Genomic DNA, 26,077 nt, shown 5'->3' with positions numbered 1-26,077 from the left:
GTTGCACGTTTTATTTTATTGGAATGTATGCAGATCTTAAGATGACCATTAGGTTTGGGATAAAATAATCTAGTTGGATGGCAACCACAGTTCTAGGAGATAAACAGAATAATACAGCAAAATTAAGCTTTACACTCTTATTTCATTTGCAGTTTTCACTACATATACAATCTTTGGCCTAAAACCATCCACTTATGTCTAGAGCCACAGAATAACATGAACATTAAGTGTTTTTTGTTGTTGTTTAAATTTAAGCCAATATTACATTTTCACTGGCTGAGGCAAGGGCTCAAATGTAAGAAGGGATCAACTACAGCAGAAAAAGGTTTTAGCAGTTCCTACGGTTGCCTGATCAAAGGATAGAAAAATATAGCCCTTCATTATTGATCAGCTGAGTGATCAGCTGAGTTGTCAGAGTCTGTCATGCGATCACACAAATTCCTTCATAGCTTCTGGTTAGAAGAGGGTATAATGCTTTGTTAGTAGTCCCTAACAGTAGAGGGTTTGCATGCCACGACTTCATGTCTAGGTTTTACAGCATACATAGTCAGTAAAGATTGTAAAACTATAAAGAATTTGAGATATAAAAATATGTAAAAAGGACCATCTAGAGAACATCAGGTCCCCCTTTATGGATTTTTCTTTTAAATCCTCTATTGGCAGGAATTCCCAATTGCATATTACATTACATTTCCCTCTGTAGAACAAATACTTGATAACACTTCAATCTTAATTAACATTATTACAGTTCTCACCCCCCAGTAGTCTACTGATTGTGCACTGTTGCTAAAGATATACATTTTGTTATAGGTATATAATAGGCTCTACTTTTTAAAAAGCTGAAAAAGATCTTGATGCTGAGTAAATAGAATTCAACATCTAAACTAGCCCTAGGGCAGACAGGTGGTTGCAACTCCATATTTGCCTGCTACTTAATTGTCCTACATTTTTCCTAGCAAGTCCTACTGGGTAGAAACATGCAAACACTCTCACACAACACAGAGAGAAAAATAAAAGGACAGAAGAAGGAAGAGGAAATTTCAGATCATCTAACACATTCCTAGTTACCAGAAAAGGCCAGCTCTTCCATCCTATTCCAATGTCCTCTCCTCCCAGGAAGATATGCCCTTTTCAGTTCCCTCCACCCCAAAGTAGAAAAATCCATATTTCTTTAAAAGGACAAAAAATAAGCACTGTACTGTATTGTTATTATCATTTGTTTCCTTTTGGGGTACAAACTCTCCATTTGTGTTGCTTTCAGATACATCCAGTCAAATTCTCCAGATCTTTTCCCCACCTCAGATGCCTCTGTGATTCACTTAGTCCAAATAATAAAGGTGTCTTGTTTGTTATACAGTTCTTTTGTTTCGCAAAGTCCTGCAGTACTGGGAATATCGTGTTCATACAGCTGATCAGTCTTGGATGATCTTGAGCCTTTCAGTCAGGGATCTGTCTTATTAAAGACAGCCAGCATTGCTCCAGTCATTCATTTCTGTCTGCAAGGAAGGGTCATTCAGTTCAAACAGTGGATCCATGTTGACAGAACCTGAGAGGTAATCATTTCTCCCTTCATCCCATGGATGCTGAAGGAATGAAGTGGCAATGAAGGTTTCATCAAAGTCCAAGCTGTTCTGATTGGATTCTGTTAGGATGTAATCCTGTCCAGTGGGGCACCACTCCTGCGGACAATCAAGATGTCTTCCATGCACAGTCAAGTCTACATCTCTGGTTATGGGGCTAATAGGAGGAGTGATCTCCAGATCCTCAAAGGTGGAGAAGTCACCATTTATAGTAGTATCAAAGATGGCCTCCCAGTCGAAGTCACCTTTCAGAGACCCAAGCTCTGTCTGCTCTTCCTGAGTGAGCATTGGGGAGCTGGAGAGGCGAGCCGTCTTATACATCCGTTTGGGCAGCGGCTGCTTGCGCTTATGGCTCATCTTTCCATCTGCAGGGTTCCAGTTATGCTCAGCAGTAACTTCTTCAAACTCCTTGAGCAGCTGCTGGGACTCCATGTTGATTTTCAGAGTACTGTTGCTTTTCCAAGAGGTGGCTGTTACCTGATGAGCAGAAGAACTGGAACAGGCATCCTGCGGAATTCTCCCAGTGAAGGCTGGATGGATCTGAACAGGAGGCATCCTCCTCTTCTTGAAAGCTCCATTCATCAGTCGGTCTGCATACTGGGGATCGATCTTCCAAAAGCCACCTTTTCCTGGTTCATCCTTCTCTCGTGGCACTTTGATGAAGCACTTATTCAAGGACAGGTTGTGCCTAATGGAGTTCTGAAATCAATTGTTTAAAAAAACACACAAAATTTAGTATAACTTCAGAAATAAGAATAATTTGCAACATCACTATTTAACATGGATGCAGCTAAACCAGCTGTGTAGAATCAGAAAGAGCTTTTCAGAAAAGAGAAAGGATGAAACCATTTGTAAGAGTAATGCTAAAAGAGACTCAGGCCCTGTCTGCATGGACCAAGAGGCCTGTCCCCCACCTCTGTTCTGGTGGTGTCCTGGTCAGATAATGAATATCCCAAACCCAAGTTCTGGTGTGAGCACTCCAGACAATGTCTAGCACATTCTGTACCAGAGCTGGGGTATAACAGCTTTAAGATTTTTTTTTAAAAAAACTTACCTGTTACTCAGGATCTTCCAGGAAGAGCTGGAGCCCTCCATTTCTGTGCCATGCCAGCAGTTTTCATGGGCATCCCACTAAGCCACCTAACACATCCTCTGCTGCTGCGAGTCACTCATTCTGAGGTCAGAACAAGGTGCCCAGCCATGTAATCACTGCTGGGGACCTTGTTGACCTCAGAAGTCAGCAACCTCCAGCAGTGGCAGATGTGTTGGGTCACTCAGCAGGATACTTGTGTAGACAGCAGCTGCAGCACAGAAATGGAGACCAGGTAGCAGGGGGAGGATAGGGATACTCTGGGTTGCCCCCAGGTATCCTAGCCTATGCAGACAGGGCCTCAGTCTAAAATAGACTTACACAACACTAAGCTCCATGGCCAGGAGTATGACTACAGATAAAGAGCCGGCCATGCACAAACATCTACCAAAATAAGGACCCCATCCTATCTCCCATCATGATTTTAAGATAAAACCAGAACACGTGTTTGATCGTATTATGAGTGCATTACATTCTCTGTGGATGTTCTACAAATATGCAATTCCCTGTACTAAAAGAAATATTATGGAAATTTAGTATAAGCCCTTTAATTTTGAGATAGTTTCTAGATATCAATGGCAAGTGGAAGGATGTGGAGAGTGATAGTTATGATCCTGGTAGCTGTACTGCACATGACTACACAGACATTTTCAATTTATACTGCAACACAGACCTGCTGCATAAGGCCATATAATCAGAGCTTAGAAATGTTGTTTTTGGACTAAAACTCACATATAGCATGGTCATAGGAGATTATGAAACAGTCAGGCACAACTAGATAACCACATCAAAAGGGAAACCTTTACCTTTTTTAGTCCAAAAAATACGTTTTCCAAACTGTGTTAATAATACCTCAAATGGGAAGGCAAAAACTCTCTCTCACACACATACATTTGCTGTGTATATGTTTTCAAAGACTACACAGAATCTATTCTCATATCATTTATGTAGGCATGCAGTTCATCAAGTGTACTGCAACTGTCCTAGTTCTCTAATGACAACTCAGGTGGTTAGGGCTGAGAGAAACTGGGGTAAAACAGTGCCACTGAGCAACAAAAGAGATATTAGTATACTTGGGGGAGCCTTGAGGGCTGCTGAAGTACATACAATATTTTGCAGAAGAAAACTGTGGGGTGGACTACTGTGATGACTACTGATTATTGGTAGCCAATGGACATTGATGACAGCTGGAAAACAAAAGCAGGTTGGAAGGACAGGGAGAAAAGGGCCTAGAAGAGGTCCAGTTGGCATCCTGAACTGTAGCCTTCCTGTTAGAAAATCAGATTGTACACTACAAAATTTTTTGCCATAGATCCCACTTTTTCAGTCACTAATTCAGATAGACTAATATGTTACAACTAATCCACGGGAATACAGTATGGATGGTGGAAGAGGGGATGGGATAAAGAGCATTCCAAAGAAGGTATATATGAATGGTTAATGGGAAAAAGTGAAGTTTGTACATAAGCCATATCTTCCACTAATAAACCCCAGTGTTTTCTATAAGTGAAGGGCAAAGGGGGAGTAATAGTTTTGTGGGGAAGCACATGCCCACATATCCTGAAGTGTTATTGGATGTTGGTTAAAGGAAAAGGTAGATGTTTATATTGCAAATGCTTCAGTTCATGAAGAGTAACTGGAGGCTTAATGCAAGTCAAGCCAGCTACAGAAGTCCTCAACAGTTCCTGAGTGTCACATGTAATCAAGATATAACATGACCAGTAAGCTAGACTTCTTTCAGCTTGAAAAACCTAGAGCCTTATCACATAGAAAAGAAACCCAAAATGGAGCAAGAGAATAGTCACTTTTTCCATGCCTTACCGCATGAAGTCGTAGCACTTCTGTCCTCTTCATCTTGGAGAGAAATGACCAGTGGAGTCCCACAGGGGTCTGTCCTGGGCCCAGTGCTGTTCAACATCTTCATCAAAGATTTGGATGAAAGAATTGGGGGCATGCTTATCAAATTTGCAGATGACACCAAATTAGGAGGAGTAGCTAATACCCCAGAGGACAGGATCAAAATTCAAAATGACCTGAATAGATCAGAAAGCTGGGCCAAAGCTAACAAAATGAATTTGAATTTCAAAACAGAGAAATGTAAGGTACTGCACTTAGGGCGGGAAAATGAAATGCATAGATATAGGATGGGGACGTCTAAGCCAGGCGTCCCCATCCTATATCTATGTGACTACATGTGAATGGGATGTAGAAGTCCAAGTAGACCACAAGTTGAAGATGAGTCAATACAGTGGTACCTCGGGATACGAAATACCCAGGTTACGAAATTTTCGGGATACGAAAAAATCCCATTGGAAATCATTGTTCCGGGTTACGAATGTTTTTTCGGGTTACGAAGAAAATTTTTGGTGCTTTTTTCGGCTTTTTCGCACGAAACGCGGCTTTTCCCCATTAGCGCCTATGGCAATTCGGCTTACGAAGGCTTTTCGGGTTACGAAAGCGGCCGCGGAACGAATTACTTTCGTAACCCGAGGCACCACTGTACTGTGATGCAGCAGCTAAAAAGGTCAAATGCATCAACAGAAATATTGTGAGAAGTAATAGTGCCACTCTATTCTGCTTTGGTCAGGCCCCATCTGGAATACTGTGTCCAGTTCTGGGCACCACAATTAAAAAAGGATGTTGAGAAACTGGAGCGTGTCCAAAGAAGGCAGACTAAATGGTGAAGGGGGAGATGGGTGTGTTTAGCCTGGAGAAGAGATAAGCAGTGATATGATAGCCCTGTTTAAATATTTGAAGGAGTGTCACACTGAGGAGAGAGCAAGCTTGTTTTCTGCTGCTCCAGAGACTAGGAAATGAAGCAATGGATGCAAGCTACAGCAAAAGAGATTCCACATAAACATTAGGAGGAACTTTCTGAAGGTGAGAGCTGTTCAACAGTGGAACACACTCCCTCTGAAGTTCGTGGAGTCTCCTTCTTTGGAGGTCTTTAAGCAGAGGCTGGATGGTCAACTGTCAGGGGTGCTTTGATTGTGATTTCCTGCAAGGCAGGGGGTTGGATTGGATGGCTCTTGTGGTCTCTTCCAACTCTATGATTGTATGATTCTTTCAGTCATCAAAGCAAGTCTTTTGTCAAATGGATGATTCCAGCTGGCAAAAAAGACTTATTTGGATTACCATTTTCCACAGGTAGAGAACTAAAGTGCTACAATGTCATTTGTTAAGGGATGGACAAAACTTTTACTCTCTGGCTCCATTTCACCTTTCTTTCCTAGTACAATAAAGCTCTTACACATTAGATCTGGACTGCAACAGGTTGTCTTTCATAAACATATAGTGTGGGTTGTGACTCAAATAAAAAAAATCACCATAATCCACACATCCTGTTGAAGAAATGATATTCTTATTTTGTTGCCAGAAGCAAAGAATAATGTGGCCTCCAGCCACCGAAATGCACTGCAGTCAAAGCTTACTTCAACACTGGCAAAAAATAGCACCCTTTTACCCAAAGGCGCTAGCTAATTTGGGGAGGATAGGAGAAGCCATGTGACACACACAATGGTGTGTCCTTTAAGACACGAGACATGCTGCCTGAGGCAGTTTCCTCACTCGCCAGCCTGCAACTTCTTAGAAGACAGTGTAATAGAAAGTGGACGTACTATGTCAGCCATTTTGTTACTATAAAGGAATTTCCCACATTGCGGAATACCTTGTTTCAGACTTCAGGCTATCTGTGCTTTATCTGTACATAATTTGTGCAGGAATTGTTTCATAAATGTCCACCTTGCATAGTGGAAAAAAAGTCTAACAAGAACTTTGACATGTAAGCACCTGTCTTTACATCTTCAGTTGCTGTCCCTTGCTAAATTTCAGGCTATATTTGCATTGCAGAAATAATGCAGTTTGATGCCGCTTTAACTGACATGGTTGTATGCCATATCATCCTGAGATTTCTAATTTGTTGTGGCACCTGAGCTCTCTGACAAAGAAGGCTAAATCTGTTAGAACCATGATAAACAGGTCTGAAGAAATGACATGGATGTGGCCACTAGGTGAAGCCGTTGTGGAAGTTATTTACAGCTCTAGTGGCAGTTATATGTGTCAGCATTTAAACAGTGCATCATTGGAATGTTGATGCAACTGTCAACTGTCATTCTCAACTGTCACTGAGGGAGAGTGAGACAGTGGGTGCCTCAGAGTGGGTTGTTAATGGTGTGGATGGTGGATGGTGTCGTATATAATGTTGTACACAGTGGAACTTCTTCTATGAATAAAAGCCTCATCTGAGAGAAGATTACAGTGTCTCTTTGCTCACTGAGAAACGACAGGTGTTTCTCCAGCTTACAAGCTACTGACTACAGTCATGAAGGTGGAGAATCTGGCGCCATACATTGGTTGCCTCATGCGCTGCGTAACAACATCAAAAGCATTTTAACAAAATCTCTCACAAAACTACAAATCCCAGAATTCCCTAACATCGAGCCATGGCACTTAGAGTTGTGTCAAGCTGCATTATTTCTGCAGTGCAGATCAACCTGGGCCTGCAATGGGTTCATCCACCATTCACTGTAAATTAGGCTCTCAGTAATGTATCTCACAGACATAGGCCATAGGCCTCCAGACAAAGCCTCCCGCTTCCCCCAGAGACTCAGGTTTAGTAGAATGAACGCCTCAAGAAGATCTTTGTATGTCTTCCGCTAAGCAATTCAAACTCCAACATTCACATCTAGGTAATACCCCCCAGAGGCTGCAGTAACCTACCAAAAAGGGCTTTTATTTTAAATATTGAATTACATTCCACATATCCTCTAAGAGTAACAAGAGTACTTAGGTGCATGGAAGGAACGTTTAGATCTGACATTAAAATATTCAATTTCACAGTTATATCTTGCCTTTGTTCAGTAAAAGTTAAGCTTCACCTCATGTTCCCTATTTCCCATTTTCTCTCCAGTGGTCTCCAGAAACACACACGGTTTGCCTAACTTATTTTGAAGTAGAAACAGTAGCGAACTTGGAAATGTAACTTTTTTTTAATCACAGCATCCAGAATGCCTGAACCAACATGGGATGAATCTGAGAGTTACATTCCAAAAAAAATAACATTGCCATCCTCTGAACTATTCACAGCAACTTCTTCAGCGTGGAATGGGAATGACAGTCTCTCCCAGATTCCCAAAATTACGAGAAAAAAATGACTGCCAGAGTAATTCAGTGACTAGAAAGATAAGAGCAAGTGTCTCATGGCTATCGTAGTTTTTCAAATGCCATGGTAAGCAGAGGACAGACATTGTGTCTGCAGCTGGGGAACTGTCCCACCAACTACACCTATTATGGTACAATAGCAATGAACTGTGAAAAATATGACAGGGATGGGAAGAGAGTCTGCATGCTTGTTGGTGAATTATGTCATATCTGCACATAACATCTGAAGCACACAGATCTTTGTGTGACCATAGATCATCTCCACTTGAGCTGAGCTTTGTATGAAATCATCCTCTGAATTGTCATAAAAAAGAAAAAAAATCACAATCGCTATGAGAATGGAGAGCACAAGAGGTCCAAAGAAGGGAGCATCTTCTGTCACTGTTAAACTTTTTTTTAAAAGGAATGACTGTGTGTTTGATGTGCACAATCAGAAAGGGTAAATAATACTCTATAAGGGAATGTTATTTACCCTTCTTGCACAATCCTTCACCATATCCAATCTTGTAACACCCTTCTAGCTTTACACTCTATAAGAAAAGCCAGAAGGGTTATGAGATTGGATATGGTGAAGGATTGTGTGTGAAGTTTTTTTTAAATGTTGCCTAGATATCTTTATGCTTATTCATCCATAATCCGTATTGCCAAAGAGCAAAAGCAAGTCTTGAATGCCTGGAGGGCTAACTAATTTTTTTTTAAACCCATTCCTCCAGGCTGAAACTCCCTGGGCATCTTGGCTCCTTTCCAAAGCACATAGCTCCCACAGGAATCTCTCTCCATCTTCCCCCCTTGCTTATGGGTGGCATGACATTTTGACTCTGTGTCTGCACTTACAGGAACTGGGATTGGCAAGGCGGGTGAGAACATGGCCACGGCGGGAGAAAAAGAAAGGAAGAAAAGGAGAGAAATTCCTGCAAACGCTCTGGGCTCAGATGACTCAGAATTTACTGTTTAATGAAATTTTACAAGGGTCAGAGAATACTCCCCTTCCCTGCTTGAGAGTTAGTCTAAATCTACTGTCCTTGTCTATGGTTGATTATTATCCACCTAGTTAGCATATTTATCATTTTCCCCTGCAGTGATCAGTTGAACCACCTGCATCTTTGCAAGGAGAGACTGAACACTTAAAAAGAAAGGAACAAAAACAAGGGGAACCGTCTTCTAATGGTTAGGCTACTGGATAAACATACACAAAAGTGAATATACAAGCATCTCTTTCTGTTCAGTCTCTCTGCATATGTCAGTTCAAGAGTCACTTCTTTGCTAATCCTAAGAAACATAAAAACTCCCAGTTCTGGAAGTTTCTCATGGAAAACCTAACAGATGCAGAAATCTGGTGATGGGCTCAGAAACTTGGAATCTGATAATTTCACTAATCACAGTTACCTTTTGTTTTTTTAAAATTCCTTGTACATACCCTGATCCCCATAGATGAAAACCAAATGTAGCGTATTGATTTTCAAGTCTGAAAGCCAGGGGCTTTTTCACGCTACATAATTATAGTACTATGAGTCCATTTTGACAATCATCATAAGAGCCTATGAAATCCTGGGATTTGCAGCATGAAGGTGGGGTTAGAATTCACATTGAGGGAGCTCTTCTAGTACCTCTAACCAAAGTACAAATCCCAGGATTACATAAGATACAGCCATGGCAGTTAAAGAAGGTTTATAGTGTTATAATTGTGTAGTGTAATAGGGCCCCTTTCCAATATATCTATATAATATCTGCTCTGCATAATAAGATTAATAAGCAACATGTGACACATCAAGAATGTGCAAGACAAGGTGTGAAGCTGAAGGTTTGTTCTTACTTACCTGCAGATAAGTCTCTTGACGTCAACACACACATACAGCAAAATGCACAATTAATGTGGTATTTATAGGATAAATTATATAAGAATAAATATTAAGAATGTTTGGAGATATTAAGCAGAGTGATACATGTTCACCACAAGTAGTGAAACTTTGACTGACCAAGTAGTTTGGAGAACACCTTCCATAATTCCTTACCATTGGCCATACTGAGTGAGGCTGAAGGGAGTTGTATGTCAAAACATCTGGACATACAAGATGTTGAAGGGTTCCCCCATCCCTACTCTGGACCAGTTTTATGTTTATGAATCCTCTGCCCCACTCCAACAGGAATGATTTCCATCTTTAACAAAAGCCCAGGACTTTGCTTCTCACAGAGAAAACTGGGTCACTCATAGTCACTCATGCAAGATGGGGAAAGGCTTCTAATCCATCATGACTCCTTCATACCAGGCTCACTTGTCCTACATAGGTTAAATCTCTTTCCCTTTTGATATACATCTTTTGAAAACAGATCCAATTGACATTAAATCCAGTTGCTGCCACCAGCAAAATAGTCCAGAGGCCCTCTTATACAGTATTGCACAGTTACAGCACATTCCACTATAAGTGCCATGGCAACATCCCATGGAATCCTGGTTTTGTAGTTGGGTCAGAGGCACCAGAGGAGCTCTCTGGCTGGGAATTTTAAATGTCCTTCCCTAAAATGAAATCATAGATTTATAACTGGGAAGACCCCTGGAATACCTTGATTACAACTCTTACTTCTACAGGTGATTCTTGTGTGGGTGCTTGATGTGTTTAACCAGAAGCACATAATAATGGCATAGGAGAATGGAGCATTCAAATGAGGGATCTTATTTTACACTAATACTTTGTCTTTATTTTAGTGTCTCTGTTATTTGTGCTTCCTAAAGTTAGGATCATCTTGTGAGGGGCAGGGCTGGTTAAGGCAAAAATAAATGAATTCGGCTAATTAATAAATTGGAGTGTAGTGGGAAATGCCTGGGGAGGAAAGGAAGGTTATCATCTAGCTCAGTCTTCCATAGCTCCCACTCTTCTCCCTCTTTCCTCCTTTCCTTCTTTTGTTAGAAAATTGCAGCACTATTAACACCATTTCAAAACCATGTCCTAATGTTATTAGCAAAGAGATGAAACAAATCACAGAAGATTCAAGTATGTACAAAAACAGAATAAAATAAGTGGTTTTATGCTAAAGGCAAATATTGCTCTGGATACTGGAAGTGTTTAATTACTGTAAAATGGCCGTTAGGAGTATATGGCAGACTTTCAACTAAAAATACACATGACCCCCCCCCCCCCAATAAATTGGGCTGCTTTCCACAAGCTACTGAAAAAACAGTTACCTAATCCAGCAGTTTCTTCAAATTAAAATTTTCAGTCAGTTGTGGAGGTCTCAACACATTCAGGTGAATATAGCAATTGGCCATCAGATCTGATGCACAATAAGGATAGGCAAACTCTGCTTCTCAATAACTGCCATCACCTCAACCATTGAGTATGCCAACTGGGATGAGGGGAGTTCAGTCCAATGACATTTGGAGGGCAACAGGTTTCCCAGTTTCTAGGAAAAGAGCCCCTCCTTACTCATATACAGCAAGGCATGAGCCTGAATTGTGTTGGTTAGTCACCTCTAGAGGGGAGTGACTGATTCAATGGTTAAGACTAATAATAAGATTGAGGCCTCTGTTTCACTTTGCAGTTGTGTACCAAAGACTGAACTGAAGGCAACAGTGCACTTTGATGAGGGACGATAATCCTGTTTAGGAGAGAATGTGCTGTTGTAGGCAAAGGAAGAAAATGGTAGGAACGTCCTATTACATGTATCAAAATGTAAAACAAAACAAAACACAGAGCTGAATGTAGAAGGTTCTTTTCTAATGCCACTTTCTCCGCACAGAGCTCATCCAAGGTTATGGGAAGTAATAACACTCAGCCACAGAAGGCACGAAATTGTAAACAACTAGACAGATGAACAACTGATTACAGGTATGGCCATAATGTTAAAAACTATCTATCTGTGGCAGCAAGTAGTTGATCCACACCTATAATCAATAAACATTTACCATTGGTATCACACTATAAGTCTACCCAGACCTGGGAGATTTTTTAAAAAAAAATTAACATTTCCAGAATTCTGGAAGCTGTAGTAAGAAAAAATAAGCCTTTCCTAAGCTATGGTCTCCACCCCTTTTCCAGAAACCAGGAAATATGTGGAATGGAGGTTCAGATATGATGACAGTGATTCACATGTTAAATAGTTCTCTATGTTATGATCTGAGTATCACGACATTGGAGAGTGGGTTTGTTGTAGTAGTTTGAGTATTAGACTAGGACTCTGGAGTGGCATGTTCTCAGCCTCAGAGGCTAGCAAAGACAAACCTCCTCTGAATAAATCTTGCCAAGAAAAAACTGTGATAAGTTAATCTTAAGGTTGGGTTGCCGTAAATTGGAAACAACTTGAAGGCATACAACAATAAATCAGTACATTCAGGCCAGTTTCAGAGCTACTCTTGTAACTTGAACACAGGGGTCTATCATTGTCTTAAGGCCTGCTAGAAGCACTAGACACAAACGAGGCTGGCATCATCATAATCTCTGGTGTCATCACCATTATATCTAATCACACAGAATCGAACTGGCCCACTAAATATTGGAGACAGACAAGATGCACTGGTTCAGTCACTGGGGACATCAGATACTGGTTTTTCTAGGTTGTACATGAACATTGTTGGCTTTTAAATTAAATGAATTTCTGGACAAGACTGTTCTTCAGCATCAGAAGAAAAGCCTAATATACTAGATTCAAAATGGGCGCTTGCAATCTCTTGGTTTTCAGGTCTCTGTATATTCATGGTAGACAAATCTTACCAGGACAAAGGAATGTAATGAGATAAGTAGTTGCTGCTACAGTAAGAGTGCCCTATCACTGGACCATTTCTGGTGACTGTGAAGCAGGAAACTGCAGCAAGGTGATGTGGAAGACCAAGCTGGCTTATTCCTCCAGGTGTGGTAAACAATGGTGTCCCATGACTATTGTTAAAGTAAGATTCAGTTGCTGATCTGGCCAGCTTTTGTACATGGGGTGGGAGGGAGAACACCATCTTTTTCTTTTTCTAGGCAGCAAAATGTCTTTGTCTAGTAGTCCTTCGAACCATAGTCAAACAAACACTTTATAAAGGCCTGGCAAACAATCCTTTCCTGAATTTCTCTAAAAGCAGGTTTTCCTGATCAGACTTTTATTTGATTTTATTTGACAGACTTATAAACAACTGACTCAATTTAAAAAATCCAATGAACCAATGAGATATTTCAACCTGGCAGGTATCACATATGTTGAATATGCAAGAAGATGATGCTTGATGGTAACAGAGGCGCCTCAACACCAAAACAAGTGCCAGGCTGCAAAGGAGACCATTAATATTGGTCTGGTTTCCCCCCATATTGTTTTATAAGTGGATGTCAGTGGGTTTCCCACTGCAGTCTGCTATACTTCTGAACTTCATGAAGATCTTATGGGTTCACTATTTCTCTCCAGATGGTCAAAGGAAAATTATCATTATATGTATCAAATAGCTCTAATATAAGTTGATCAGTCTCAAGCCCTCATTTCTAGCACTTGTTTCACATCTTTATGTTTTCTTCATTCCTGATATCCTTATGAAACATCAGGTGGCATGGTCAATGCATATTATTATTATTATTATTATTATTATTATTATTAATTTTGCCGTACAACCAATTTAGTGAGTACTTTTGATATCCCTTCCCTCATGGATCAAGGGAAAGAGTTTTTAGGAAAAAAAGGAATATGTGTTTATATTTCTGAATAGCCTCCACCTATTTCTTCCCTTGCTAGTCCCATGCTAGTTTATTAAGTAGTTCATTCTTTTGAATACTCTCCTGTTCTGACATAAATTGACCTCAGCTGGCTTTCCCAGCTAAATGTCCTCCAGATATGCTAGAAAACACAGGTTAGCTAGCAAATATGCAAATTGTAGTACTGGCAGCTGGAGGCTTCCATGTCAGTGGAATACTGGAACCACTCTTGAGTTCTAATCCAAAGTTTAAAGAAGCCTTCCAAAGTTCTAGATCCTTTCCCCAAAAAGATTCAGCACTTTGGACAGCTCATTTAAAGTTCAGAGTGAAACCCAAAGTGGATTCACTGCCATTAATCAGCTGTACTCCATGGTCTGGTACATTCCTCAGATTCTGTCCAGAGGGGCGGCGGCCTTTTTTTCCTGTGGAGGGAATCCACAGCCGCCAAACCGTGCAGCTTCCATCTACAGGAAAAAGAACTTGCAAAAAGTGGGGGGGGGGTTCCTACCGTGCCAGTTATGTCCAAGTGCATCAATGGCACACTCATGACGTAACTGGTGCAATGCAACATGTGGATGCTATGTATCCATTACATCATAATGGCGGCGCCTGTGTACATGAAGTACCGCCATTATGTCGCCTCCAGTATGTGCTAGGGTTAGGGACTGTGCGGTTGCTGCACGGTCCTGTAACCCTAGCTATAGTGCTGTCTGTACCGCACCAATGACATTGGAAGGAATGTCCATTATCTCTTCACTGATAAGCTTCTCTCTTCTCTCTTTGGTCTATTCTGTCGTTGTTTCTATAGTCTTTGTAATTCATCCTTTACTCTAGAATCTAACGTCTTGTTATTGTTGTGTGCCTTCAGGTAGTCCCCAGCTTATGGCAACCCTATCACATGGTTTTCTTGTGCTGAGAGTGTGTGACTCAGCCAAGATCACCCAGTGGGTTTCAATGGCCAAGCAAGGAATTGAACCATGAGTCTTCAGAGTCTCCAGAGTCATAGTCCAACACTGAAACCCCTACATTATGTTGGCTCTACCTGTGCCATTACAAATACTATAATTCTTTGAGGTACAGAAAAAGGTTCCCGCAAACATCCACAGCATTTGTCCTGCAGTACAGACATAATAGCTAATTGTTACCTTCAAATGGAGAACATGCCTTGTTTACATTGTTCTGCTTTCTCATTTAGATCAACGACATCTGTGTGCTACTAAGTGCTTACTCTAGGCAAAACACTGATATAGAAAACATACCAAGCAACAGTAATTGAACTCTGGGGAAAAGAAGCAGAGAAAGGAGCTGAAGTATGTTGAATACTAGGAACATGTAGCTGCTTTCTAATGTAATGTGTGTGGATGGATTTTGAGGAGTTCTGTTCCTCTTCTCTTGGTGGTCCAACAGCCTGGTTAGGAGCTTAGCAACATGGTCTTCTTGTGAGGTGGCAGAATGTAACATTATGAGATCTTAGGCCATATATGAAGAATGATGGTTGAGCTAGTAGGGTGCTAGTGTCTAAGTTAGGAATGTAGGAACATGGTTGCTGTTCTACGACAACTGTTTGACTAGATTTCTCCTTCATTATGATCAGGTGTAGGCCTGCTTTGCACAGCAGTCTCCTCACAAGGGTCTGAAAATATCAGGTTCAACTATCATAAATCATACATGCAACTAAGCCAATTTGAGAAGGTAGATAGTTTTGAACCACAATGGAGATTCAGCAGAACAATGAGGAAATAAGTATGCCCATATGACTGGATGACCGCATTTCAAAGCGGAGGCCAAAATGCAGAGGGATATAGACTCTGCCAGCCACCTACCTGCCATGTGGGGTCAGCATGCCGGAAATAGCAGAAATTATCTGTAATCCACTTGTAGATGTCTGAGAGTGTGATCTTGGTTTTCTTGCTGGCTTCCATTGCCATGCAGATGAGTGTGGCATACGAATAAGGAGGCTTCACATGGGGATTGGTCTTGTAATCTATGTCTTCCAATGGCTGGCCTTGCAGATGTGCAGTCCTTGATGTAGAGGAGGAGGTTGGCTTGCCAGGGGTATGGGGCATCCCCATGCAGGCTGGATCACCAGCCAGTGGGGAGCACGGTGCAGCTGAACCAGGAATTTTGTGATAACCATGAGGATCTGTGCTGCAGGGGGAAGAGGAGGACTTCCCCATGTTGGCGTTGATTATGGAGAACTCTTGAAGCCACTGTAGGCTGGTCAAGCTGTCGTCCAGGTTCCCTGAATCCACCATGCTGTTTTCCTGACCTTTCTCTTCCTCTGACTGTGTGTTCAGCCAGCTGTCAGTCATGTCAGTGGAAGCCAAAATATGCAGGTCCAACATTCAGGAATTGTGGGAAAGCAGGAAGAGGGTAGAAGGGAAAGGTTTTATGGGGGACGGTTGACAATCCTGCAATAACAACATGAAGAAATTCAAAGTTCCCAACAATTGGGCAGTTCAAAAACACATAAGCCCATATATAAAATAAATCAATGTATGTGTTTGTGCATACATACACACACAAAATATATATACACTGGGGGGGGGGGGTTGAGTCGACCTTATCGAAAATGCTTGGGACCAGAAGTATTTGGGATTTGGGATTTTTTTAAAAAAGGATTATCTACATTTACATATATGTACATAATGAGATATCTTGGTGATGGTACCTATGTCTAAATACAAAATTCATTTATGTTTTGTATACACCATATTCATATAGCCTGAAAGTAATTTTTACAATATTTTTAATAATTTTGTGTATGAATCAAAGTTTGTGTACACTGAACCATCAGAAAGCTAAGGCGTCACTATCTCAGCCACCCATGATAAAGGTTTGGATTTTCAGTGTTTTGGATACCGACTCAACCTGTATCCTTTAGGCACCCCACAGAGTTGAGTTTACCTGGGTGCAGTAGGAGCCTGCTTTATGTAGACCACAATAGTCAAATAAGTGGAATTTACCCAAAATCCTTTTCTCTTTTCTGGCAAAATGGTTCTCACAACTGCCAAGAACCCAAGCAGCTTTGTTCCTATTGGAACACTATTCAAATCTAGATGGAAGCATGCAACTGAAATGAACATTGGAATACAGTGGTGGGGGGGGGGGGGAACAGGAGTTTCTTCATTTCCATAACTGAATAACTTTATAACTTACAAAACTGACATCTTCTTAACATTTACCAGATAAAATTGACAGGGCACTGCATCTATTTTGTCTAATTTGGTCATACAGGTCTGTTTTCTTTTCTTTTCTTTTTTTTAAAAAACTGAAGATATATGGATGTGAACATTTAAAGTTGTGATCCTCAAGGATATGCACACTTATCTAGAGGTAGCCTCCACCAAACTCAATAAGAGATACCTCTGAGTAAAGATTATTAGTTTGTGCTATTAATTAGATGATTAGACTATAAAAAAGACTGCACAATTTAAATATACACTTCATTTTAGCCACTAGAATTCAAAGACAATGGTTACTTAACATTTTTTTCAGATTGCTTAGAGTTTCCCAGCCTGCCTATCTGGTATTTATATTCAGTAAAAATGAATGGCTATCTCCAGCAACACAGTCCAGTTTTAGGATGAAGCAGAAAACCCCTCTCATGAAATTTGCCAAGAAAACCCCATGATTATTTCGCCTAAGGGTTGGCATGAGTTGGAGATGTCTTGTAGGCACAACAACGACGACTTTATTTAAGCAGGTTCATCCCAATGTTGAATGTGTTGTGGGATAGATAACTAGTTTACTGATTTCAAGGGAACTTCATGTAAAAATGCATTTAGGAGCAAAAGCAGGTTTCATTTCACCAAACAAGCTTAACCTTCAGCTAGGTAAGCTTGTATGTCAGGTTGTAAATGTATACAAAGAACACTTTAGACACTTTGTTGGTCTTGTCTGTAAAGTATGTGTAAGAAGACACTATTCAAGCTGGAGAAACAGTGAAAGATAGGGGCTAAGTGCTTATATTTAAGTAACCACAAGCTAGAAATGCAAGCTCCACACCATCCATCTTTACATGAAACTGAAGCAAAACGCTACGCATCTTACAGAGAAGGTTATAACTATGGAAAGTTTTTCCAAATCCCAAACTATTTAATGGGACAGTCCATATGAAGGTGGTTTGCTCTCACAGGAGAACAGGTGGGTTGGTGTGGCTGTGGGTGACCAGAGGTCCTCCTTTTCCAGGACATGCCCTACACTTCAGCCTTCCGTCCGGGAGGAATTTCAAAACACTCTCCATGTTGAGCATGACTGAGAAGCACAGATTTATAGTTAAATGGCATGGGTGTTTTCATCTTTTATTTGGCCATGTCCTCCAAGGCCACCCCAGTTGCCTTGTTGTGCCAAGGGGCGGGATATAAATAAATTTTATTATTATTTATTATTTATTATCTGTCTTGAATGCCCTGCATTTTGCAGTGCCTTGTCCGCTTGTGCGGTGAGGACACCTGGCCACCCTGTGTGGAGCTGAAGTAAAACACCAAAACACATTACACAGGAGGTGATAACCATGGAAAGTTTCCCCACCATCACCACCACTGCAAGTCAGTCCAAAAATATTGAATGGGACAGTCCTCCATGAAGAAGGTGGTTTGCTTCTGGTGGGCTTGGTGCTCCAAGATCCCTCTGCGCTCTGATTTTTTCAGACCAGCACAGCTGGGTCTGGTGAATTCTTCCTAGAATAAAGTGCAGTAAAACCTGAAGGGACCCCCTCCCCTGGCCTGATCTCACCTGGAAACCATGCTGTGTGCCTCTTACCTGATGCTAAGGAGGAGTGCCCCTGGTGCCCAAGGTTTGCAACCAGAAGAGGGGCTGCTCTGTGGGGTGGAGCTGGAGGAGAAGGAGGGAGAGGGCCAGGAGAGGGCCAATGCTTCCTGCTCGCCCCTTGGATGGAGTGCAGCCCCCAGCTGCCCAGCTGCCAGCGCCCCTGCCTTCCCCAGGCGCTGTGCTTTGGAAGCCCCACAAGGACTCCCCATAAGTAGCTGCTTCTAAAGGCTTCTCAGGCTGCCATGGCGACGCTCCGCCTCCATAAACAGCTTCCGACCTTCCCATTGGCCCTCTCGTCTCCATGGTGAAAGCAATCCCTTGACAGTTTTCTCTCCCCCCCCCTCTCTTTTTTGCACAAACTTACTTTTTGTGTCCCGTGACTAGGAGGGCATCCAGAATTTCCCCCAAACAGGGGTCCCTTTATGGGGCCAACCCCAGGGGCACCAAACATGCTTTGCACACAAGGCACAAAGAAAGGACTTTTTGCACCCAGTGCACCAAATGCTCTGTGCACTAAAAAAAAGAGGTACAGGAGGGCAATTGGGTCAGACCCATAAAGGTATCCCTGTTTGGTGGATTATGGGTGTTATTGTACTTGTTATTAGTCTGTAGAATCAGTCTGTAGAGAAATCTTGTGTAGCACCTTTGAAACTCGCTGAAAGGAAGACGTTGGCAGCAGGTGCTTCCATAGACTTCAATCTATTTACCTAGATGCTTATTAATTATTATTATTACTATTACTATTACTATTCAAAGATATAACCTTGTTAGTCTGTAGAATCAGTATGTAGAGAGATCTTGTAGCACTTTTGAGACTCACTGAAAGGCAGCAGGAGCTTTCCTAGACTTTAGGCTACTATCTCAAAAAGCATCTGAGGAAGTAGACTGAAGTCTAGGAAAGCTCCTGCTGCCATCTTTATGTGAGTCTCAAAGGTGCAACAAGATCTCTCTACATATTGTACTTTGTTGTTGTTGTTGTTGTTGTGTGCCTTCAACTCATTTCTGACTTATGGCAACCCTACATAACTTGCTTTATTATGTGTAGTTTATATTTTATGACTTTTAAACCCATTGACAGGTCATATGCTGTTTTGATGATGCCTGTAAAGTGCCATGCAAATTATGGCACTATATAAACAAACAAACAAACAATAAAGTGAACCTATCACAAGGTTTTCTTGCATGTTTCTTGGGGGGGGGTTGCTATTGCCATCCTCTGAGGCTGAGAGAGTGTGACTCACCCAAGGTCACCCAGTGGATTTCCATGGCCAAGCAAGGATTGTCCTTTGTCCTTTGCTAAAGCCAAAATCTATTCATTATTGAGTAAGATGAATGGAAGATCAGGTTTTTTAATGTAAAATTCTTGTTGGAATGCCTGAATGACACTCTTGAAGTAGCTAAATTTCTATCTGAGGCAGCTAGGATGATGATGATGATGATGATGATGATGATGATGATGTACTTATGTCCCACCATAAACCCATCTGGATAAAGGGACATTGATTTAGTAACCCTTTGAACTCTTGTCTTATTGTCATAGCTCTTGACTGTGTAAATTTTTAGGTCTGTGGACTGTAATCAATCATGACTGATTGACTTTGCTTCATGGTCAACACAGAGCTACTCCTGGATCTGTCTCTTCTATCAATCTCTCTCCCCTTTTTTTTTCAGCTCCTCATTTTGCTACCAGTTATTTTCTATCTACATGCATCTGAGGAAGTATGCTCAAGTCTACCAAAGCTCAGGTTACCCACTTCTCTCTTTCAGTTAGTCTCAAAGGTGCTGCGAGATCCCTTTGCTTCCTGATTTTTACAAACGAACACAGCTAGGCCTTTGGGTTGTTTTCTAGTTCCTGATGAGAGGAAAGGGAGAGAAGTTCGGCAAAAAACATTTGGCGCTTTGGTTCTCCAAATACCCAGATTTGTATGTGTGCACATACTCTCCCCATCCCCAAAAATCCTCCTCCTCCTCCTCCTCCTCCTTTGAGTAAGCCTGGTTGGTATGTGATAGTAGCTATGTTGGAGGGGGGCGGCCGAGGGGCACTGGGGAACAAGGCCTGTGTGAGTTTCATTAAGACAAATTAAAGGCCACTTGAACCAGCTCCCAGATGCCCATTATTCTCAGAGATGCTAAAGAGAGGGTGGTGGCAAGGAGGGGAGAGACCCTCTGTGCCAAGAAGGAGCACAGCCCAGCAACCAGAAAGATCCATGAGAAGAAAAGGAACCATTTCCACTACCTCCTCCTCCCTGGGCAAAACATCTTTGCCCTCCTCACCCACCCCTTCCCGCTCTCTCTTTGCTTTGCCCAGTTTCATGAGCAGTTCTTGTTTCAGTCCCCCTCCTTCTCCTGCTTTTAATCTCCCCCCTCCTTTCCCAGATTTTAATTAATTAAACAAAACATCCAGCGAGCAAAATGACCTCAGCTTTGAAGTGGGACTTTGAGAGAAAATACTGAAGAGAGTCATCCCAGGAGGAGGAGGAGGGCATTCATGGGCAAAGGTCTTGCCTCCCCTTGAACCTTTGCCATGGCTGATCTAATGGCTCAGAATGTGGGGGCCAAATTGTCCCCAGGTGCAGGTGTAGGGCTGGGAGGTAGACTTTGGGGCCAAGGAAGGGGCAAAGAGGACCCTACTGTCCCCCTCCTGACCTGCCACCTTCACCCGACCTTTGTGTAACCCGGTGGAACTAGATCAAGGGCTGGCAAAGAAAGGTAGGCATGGGAGCAGACCCTTGGCCAGATTGCTTGGACCCTCCAGTTTTTAATCAAGAGGCTGGGTCACAGGCCTACATAATAGGCTCCCCCACTCTCCCCTCCCTTCACTCTGTGAAAAAGGGTTGGTTGAAAATGATATTAGGTAGTTGTTAAGTTTTTACCCTGCCCTTTCTCCAAAGGGGTCAGGGCCGCTCATATGACTCCCTGCCCTTTTACTCAAAAGCCAGAGTGGCACAGTGGTTTGTGTGTTGGATTAGGCCCTTGCGAGGCCAGGATTCACACTCTCTCACCCTTGGAGGAAGACAAAGGCAAACTGCCTATGAACAAATCTTGCCAAGAAAACCCCATGGTAGGCTGACTCGAGGGTCAGCATAACTCAGAAATTACTTGAAGGTGCACAACAACAAACTAACCTTGCAAAGTAGGTGAGGCCGAGAGGCAGTGCAACCAGGCTAAGGGAGACTTAAGGCTGAACAGAAGCTCCTGTTGCCTTCTCCCTTGTTTCCTCTTGGAAAGTTTTCTCCTCATACTCCTGAGGTTTCCTTCCTTGTGTTTTTCTCTTTCACACAGACACAGACATACACATACCCACACACATCTTTGATGCCAAAGCCACAAGGAAACACTGCCCCTCAAGTGGGAAAGTGAGCTTACCTCTCGCAGGTTCACTGATGCTCTGAGGTGTATTTTGTTATGGAGATCTTCCGCACTGCTTTGGTGTGGTGACATCACAACCCTTGTTTGGCAAAGGGTGTCCAAATGTCCCTGTTAATCAGTCACCTTTCCTACGGCCGTTGAAAACTGTCTGCACTGGGAGAGGAGTGAACAAGGAATACAGAGACACAGTCCCCCAGGGTGAAAGAAGCACTCCATGTCACTCACAAACCATAAGGTTGTGAGTTCAATACTAGCAAAAAGACTCAAGCTCGACTCAGGCTTGCATCCTTCCGGGGTCGCTAAAATGAGTACCCAGATTGTTGGAGGCAATTAGCTTACACTTTGTAAACTGCTTAGGGAGTGCTTAAGTGCACTGATAAGTGGTATAGAAATGTACTTGCTATTGCTATGTTTGGAGAAGCCCACTCAGAGCCTGGTCTTCTTTTCAGTTGCCAAGACCAAGATTTCCTTGCGACGGCTTGGGATTGGTGTGGTATGGTGGTTAGAGTGTCTGATTCAGAGCATGGGTGCATTTACACTATAGAAATAAATGCTGCTTGGCACCACTTTAAGTACTGTAGCTCCATCCTATGGAATCCTGGGATTTGTAGTTTTACAAAATGTTTAGCCTTCTCTGCTAAAGAGTGCTGGTGCCTCACAGAACTACAAATACCAGGATTTCTGTAAGATGGAGCCATGGCAGTTAAATTACTTCTATGGATGCACTCTGTGATTGGGGAGAAGCAAGGGCAAATCCCCAGCCAGTCATGAAGCTCACTGCCAGTTACTGTGGTGAGAACAGCATTGTATGATCCTTACGACACTGTCAGGATTCTTGTGAGGATACAATGGGGGTAGAGATGAGGAGAGAACTATATATACTGCCCTATGGATAGAAGTGCAATAAATATGGATTGATTTATTTCCAGTATTAATACGTTTAATTCTTTAACGTATTAAAGAAACATGCTGTGCCAAGCTTCCTCCCTGGCACTATTTTTCAGTGTACACAGAGCCCACTTCCTGCACACAAATAGCTTTTCTCTAGTGGGGTTTAACATCTACATACCACCTGATTTTACAAAAACACCAGAGATACCTTGGTTTACCCACATTGGAGTTTGGCCCAGAAGGAATGGTAGACATTGCAATGGAACCAGTGGGTCGCTTGCAAACAATGGTGCACGTGAAAGGGCGCTCTCTGCAGTTCACACTTTCTTCTGGTCTGCCAGTCACAGAATGGAAATCATGCTGGCACTGTTCCTTCTCTAGTAATTTCCAATCTCATTGTCTCTACCCCAACAAATGAGCCACCGCCTCCAGCTCCACAGTTACAAATTTCTCTGCTCCCTAATGAATGTTCAAGTGGTTTAGTCCTAATGCTGCAAAACTGAAACACTAATTCCCCCCCCCCCCCCCTTAACAAATAGATACAGGGCACACAGCCCTGTTTGTTATGTGTTAGAGGGATCTTGTAGCACCTTTGAGACTAACAGAAAAGAAGTTGGCACCATGAGATTTCATAGACTTCAGTCTACTTCCTCAGATGTTTTTTAAAAAGATGCTACAAGATCTCTATATGAGTACATACTGATTCTACAGATTAACACGGATGTATCTTTGAATTAAGTTATGTGTTAGGGTTACATACTGAGTATTCTTTAATTCAAAGTAATGAGTGAAATAAGTGTACATGTAACAAAGGGAAGAGAATAGATGAAGAACTGTTGAAGGAACTTGAAGGGCTGGTAAAATAATTTAATTCCAATGTTCATGGTAAAATTAACTGAATAATCTCTATTTCCTACCAGAAGAATAAAGAAATGATGGTCATGTGGCTTTTTTGTTGAAATTATAAACTACCTTGTTTCATTACTGACAATGCTCGTTTATAAATTAAAGGGTATGAAAAAATGACAGGGGGTGGTCTGCTTAAGCCCCTGATGTGTGGCCTAGTCAATAGTACATGATCTTCACTCTAGTCAATAGTACACGATTCTGGGAGCTACATAGGGCTCTCATGTAGGTCCCAAAGACCTGCCCTAGGTACACCACTGCCCAGAATTCTCTCCCCACAAGCAATGAAAAATGGATGTTGGAAACATCAGCCTGGCAGAAGTTGATAAATTGTCACCTCTGTCATACCTCATTGTTGGCCAGGTTGACTAAGGCTGAAAAAGATCTGGAAGGCTTAAAACTCCCTAGTCCTGCTATGAAAGAAAAGCCCAGCCTTCATCAATCTGGTGTTCTCCAATTGTGTTGAATTACAACCCTGCCATTCCTAGCCAACATGGCCACTGGCTGAGAATGGTAGTCCAACACATCTGGATGGCATCAGGCTGCCATAAAAGCCAATACAGTGGCATGATTATAATGTTATACTGGTATATGGAATATCCTGTCTCAACTCCCCACTAAATCATTACATTCATTAACCATGGATCAGTCTCTATCTTTATCATTATCTTTGTCTCTCTCATACACAACATGACCTATCTCACAGGTTTGTTGTGGGATGATGTGGGAGAAGGGGAACCATATGAGTGCTGCGCTGAGCTAACTGGAAGAAAGTCAGGAGGATCTCTCACACTATCCATCCATCTGTCTATCTAACAAAGTGCTCAGACTGATGAGTTAGTGGACTACCTTCACCTGAACCCTTAGGAGTAACCATTGTGATGGGGAAAGGCTTCCTTAGGAAAGAAAGTGGTGAGAAGCATCATCCACTCATCCTAATACATCCTGAAAGTTTAGGAACCAGTTAAATTAAGTGATATAATTAATTAATTACTTAAATTAAGCAAACCAGTGCACGACTTCAGTTCCAAGCATTTCCTACTTGTGACTGGGAATACATTGTAATTTGTGATTGTGGGGCTCCCTCCTGCTAATTGTAATAGTGAATTTAATTCATTGTTACTTGCAATCAGTGAAATAAATACAGCAGAAAACAGTAAGGTTGGGAAAGTAGTGCTAAAGATCAAGGTGTTCACATCTACGGATTCTGATATTCTGAGCATCACAGAGTTGTCCCAGTAGTGTGGATTTGTTCCTAGCGTGTTCCTTCTCCTTGCAGTAATTGTGTCTCCAAATCCCACCAATACCAGCCTACACTCACCTTATCTTTCCTCAAGGATGTGAAGAATTCCCACTCTTTATTTCATTTGCTTCTCTGAATCCTACCTGAATTTTCATTGCACTCTTGGTTCATATCTGGTTGCAGTAATTCCCCTCCTCCATGGAAATCCAAATGCATTTCTTGTAGTGTAAACATGCTTATCTCTTTTCCTGATGTACTTGGTATACATTTTCTCCATGAATTAAAAAATGCTTCTATCAATTTTCTGACAGTATACATTTTTAGCCATTTACATTTTTAAAACATGTGCATAGTTTTATGAGTATTTCATTTGTCTGGAAGGCACTTGCAAATGTGCAGATTGCCAATGTGAAATATGCTTTGTTTCCTAGTTACTTTCAGGAGGTGTGAACTGGATGATTTCATCAAGAATCCTTGCCATCCCTCATCTTTCATTGCAGCATGTCTGCTTCCACTGACAAGGGTTCTAAAGGACACAGCAGCCCACAACAGTTTTGGCAATCTGTTACACTGTCCCTGATTTGAAAGAGAAATTGAAGAGGATTGCCTACCCTCTACCAAAATGCAGACTGTAACCTGCAGTTGCGTTTGGATTACTGAATATAGAATCAAATGAAATATATATGTGCAAGAGGCATACAGAGAGCAAGAATATATTCTCTTGTCAAGCTATCTTGATTTTTGCAAAGAGATTAATTTCCTGAACCAATTTTTTTAGTATACCCGTTAATGAGTGTTGTTTGCTAAAGGAAAAACATTATATTTAAAAGTTGATGTTATTTAATTTTATTTTTCAGTTTTATTGTCTAAAAAGAATTAAACATAATCAAAGTTCACATGTCCTTTGAAAAACATCTCTGACCCTGCTTTTCCACATCCCTCTCACACTGTTTTCCACTAAGCTTTTCTCCATGTGATAAATGTGTGTATTGGAGTAAAATTAATTATGGCTGCATCTGTACTGCAGAATTAATGTAGTATGACACCACTTTGGCTGCCATGGCACAATGCTATGGAATTATGTGATTTGTAGTTTTGTGAGCTATTTAGCCTACTCTGTCACAGAGCTCTGATGCCACAGCAAACTACACATCCAGGATTCCATAGGATATAGCCAAGACAATTAAAGCAGTGTACTGTAGTTGGAGTTCACAACTGTGAACACCAAGCTGTGCTCCCTAAGTTTTCAAAATGTAAAGTGTCTGTTAAACACAGTTTCAGGGATGGGGACACAGTGGAAACAGGGAGAAAGATCTTGATGCCTCTCAAGCCTGAACTGAATGCCTAAAGTTGTGCCAGCAACAAGACGTTGCTGATTTTGGAAGCAATGGAAGAGTGATGGTGTTTTGTA

General features: G+C 41.7%; 1 protein-coding gene across 3 annotated transcripts; it reads right to left on the bottom strand.

Annotated features, from left to right (window-relative positions):
* On the bottom strand, positions 1–21,668 carry FOXJ1 (forkhead box J1). 3 transcript variants are annotated; one of them, XM_042447567.1, is made up of 3 exons: positions 21,624–21,668; positions 15,308–15,895; positions 1–2,279 (listed from the first exon to the last, which is right to left on the bottom strand). In XM_042447567.1, exons 2-3 carry the CDS (start codon positions 15,827–15,829, stop codon positions 1,458–1,460), a joined length of 1,344 nt encoding a protein of 447 aa, XP_042303501.1. In that variant the 5' UTR covers positions 15,830–15,895; positions 21,624–21,668; the 3' UTR covers positions 1–1,457. The 3 variants fall into 3 exon arrangements, with proteins under 3 accessions (XP_042303501.1, XP_042303503.1, XP_042303500.1); XM_042447569.1 differs by lacking the exon at positions 21,624–21,668 and adding an exon at positions 21,383–21,514; XM_042447566.1 differs by lacking the exon at positions 21,624–21,668 and adding an exon at positions 18,249–18,423.
* Positions 21,669–26,077: the final 4,409 nt, after the last annotated feature.

The sequence above is a fragment of the Sceloporus undulatus genome, chromosome 2 (assembly GCF_019175285.1).
Source record: "Sceloporus undulatus isolate JIND9_A2432 ecotype Alabama chromosome 2, SceUnd_v1.1, whole genome shotgun sequence".
NCBI lineage: Eukaryota > Metazoa > Chordata > Lepidosauria > Squamata > Phrynosomatidae > Sceloporus > Sceloporus undulatus.
This window is presented reverse-complemented; position numbering and strand designations above follow the sequence as displayed.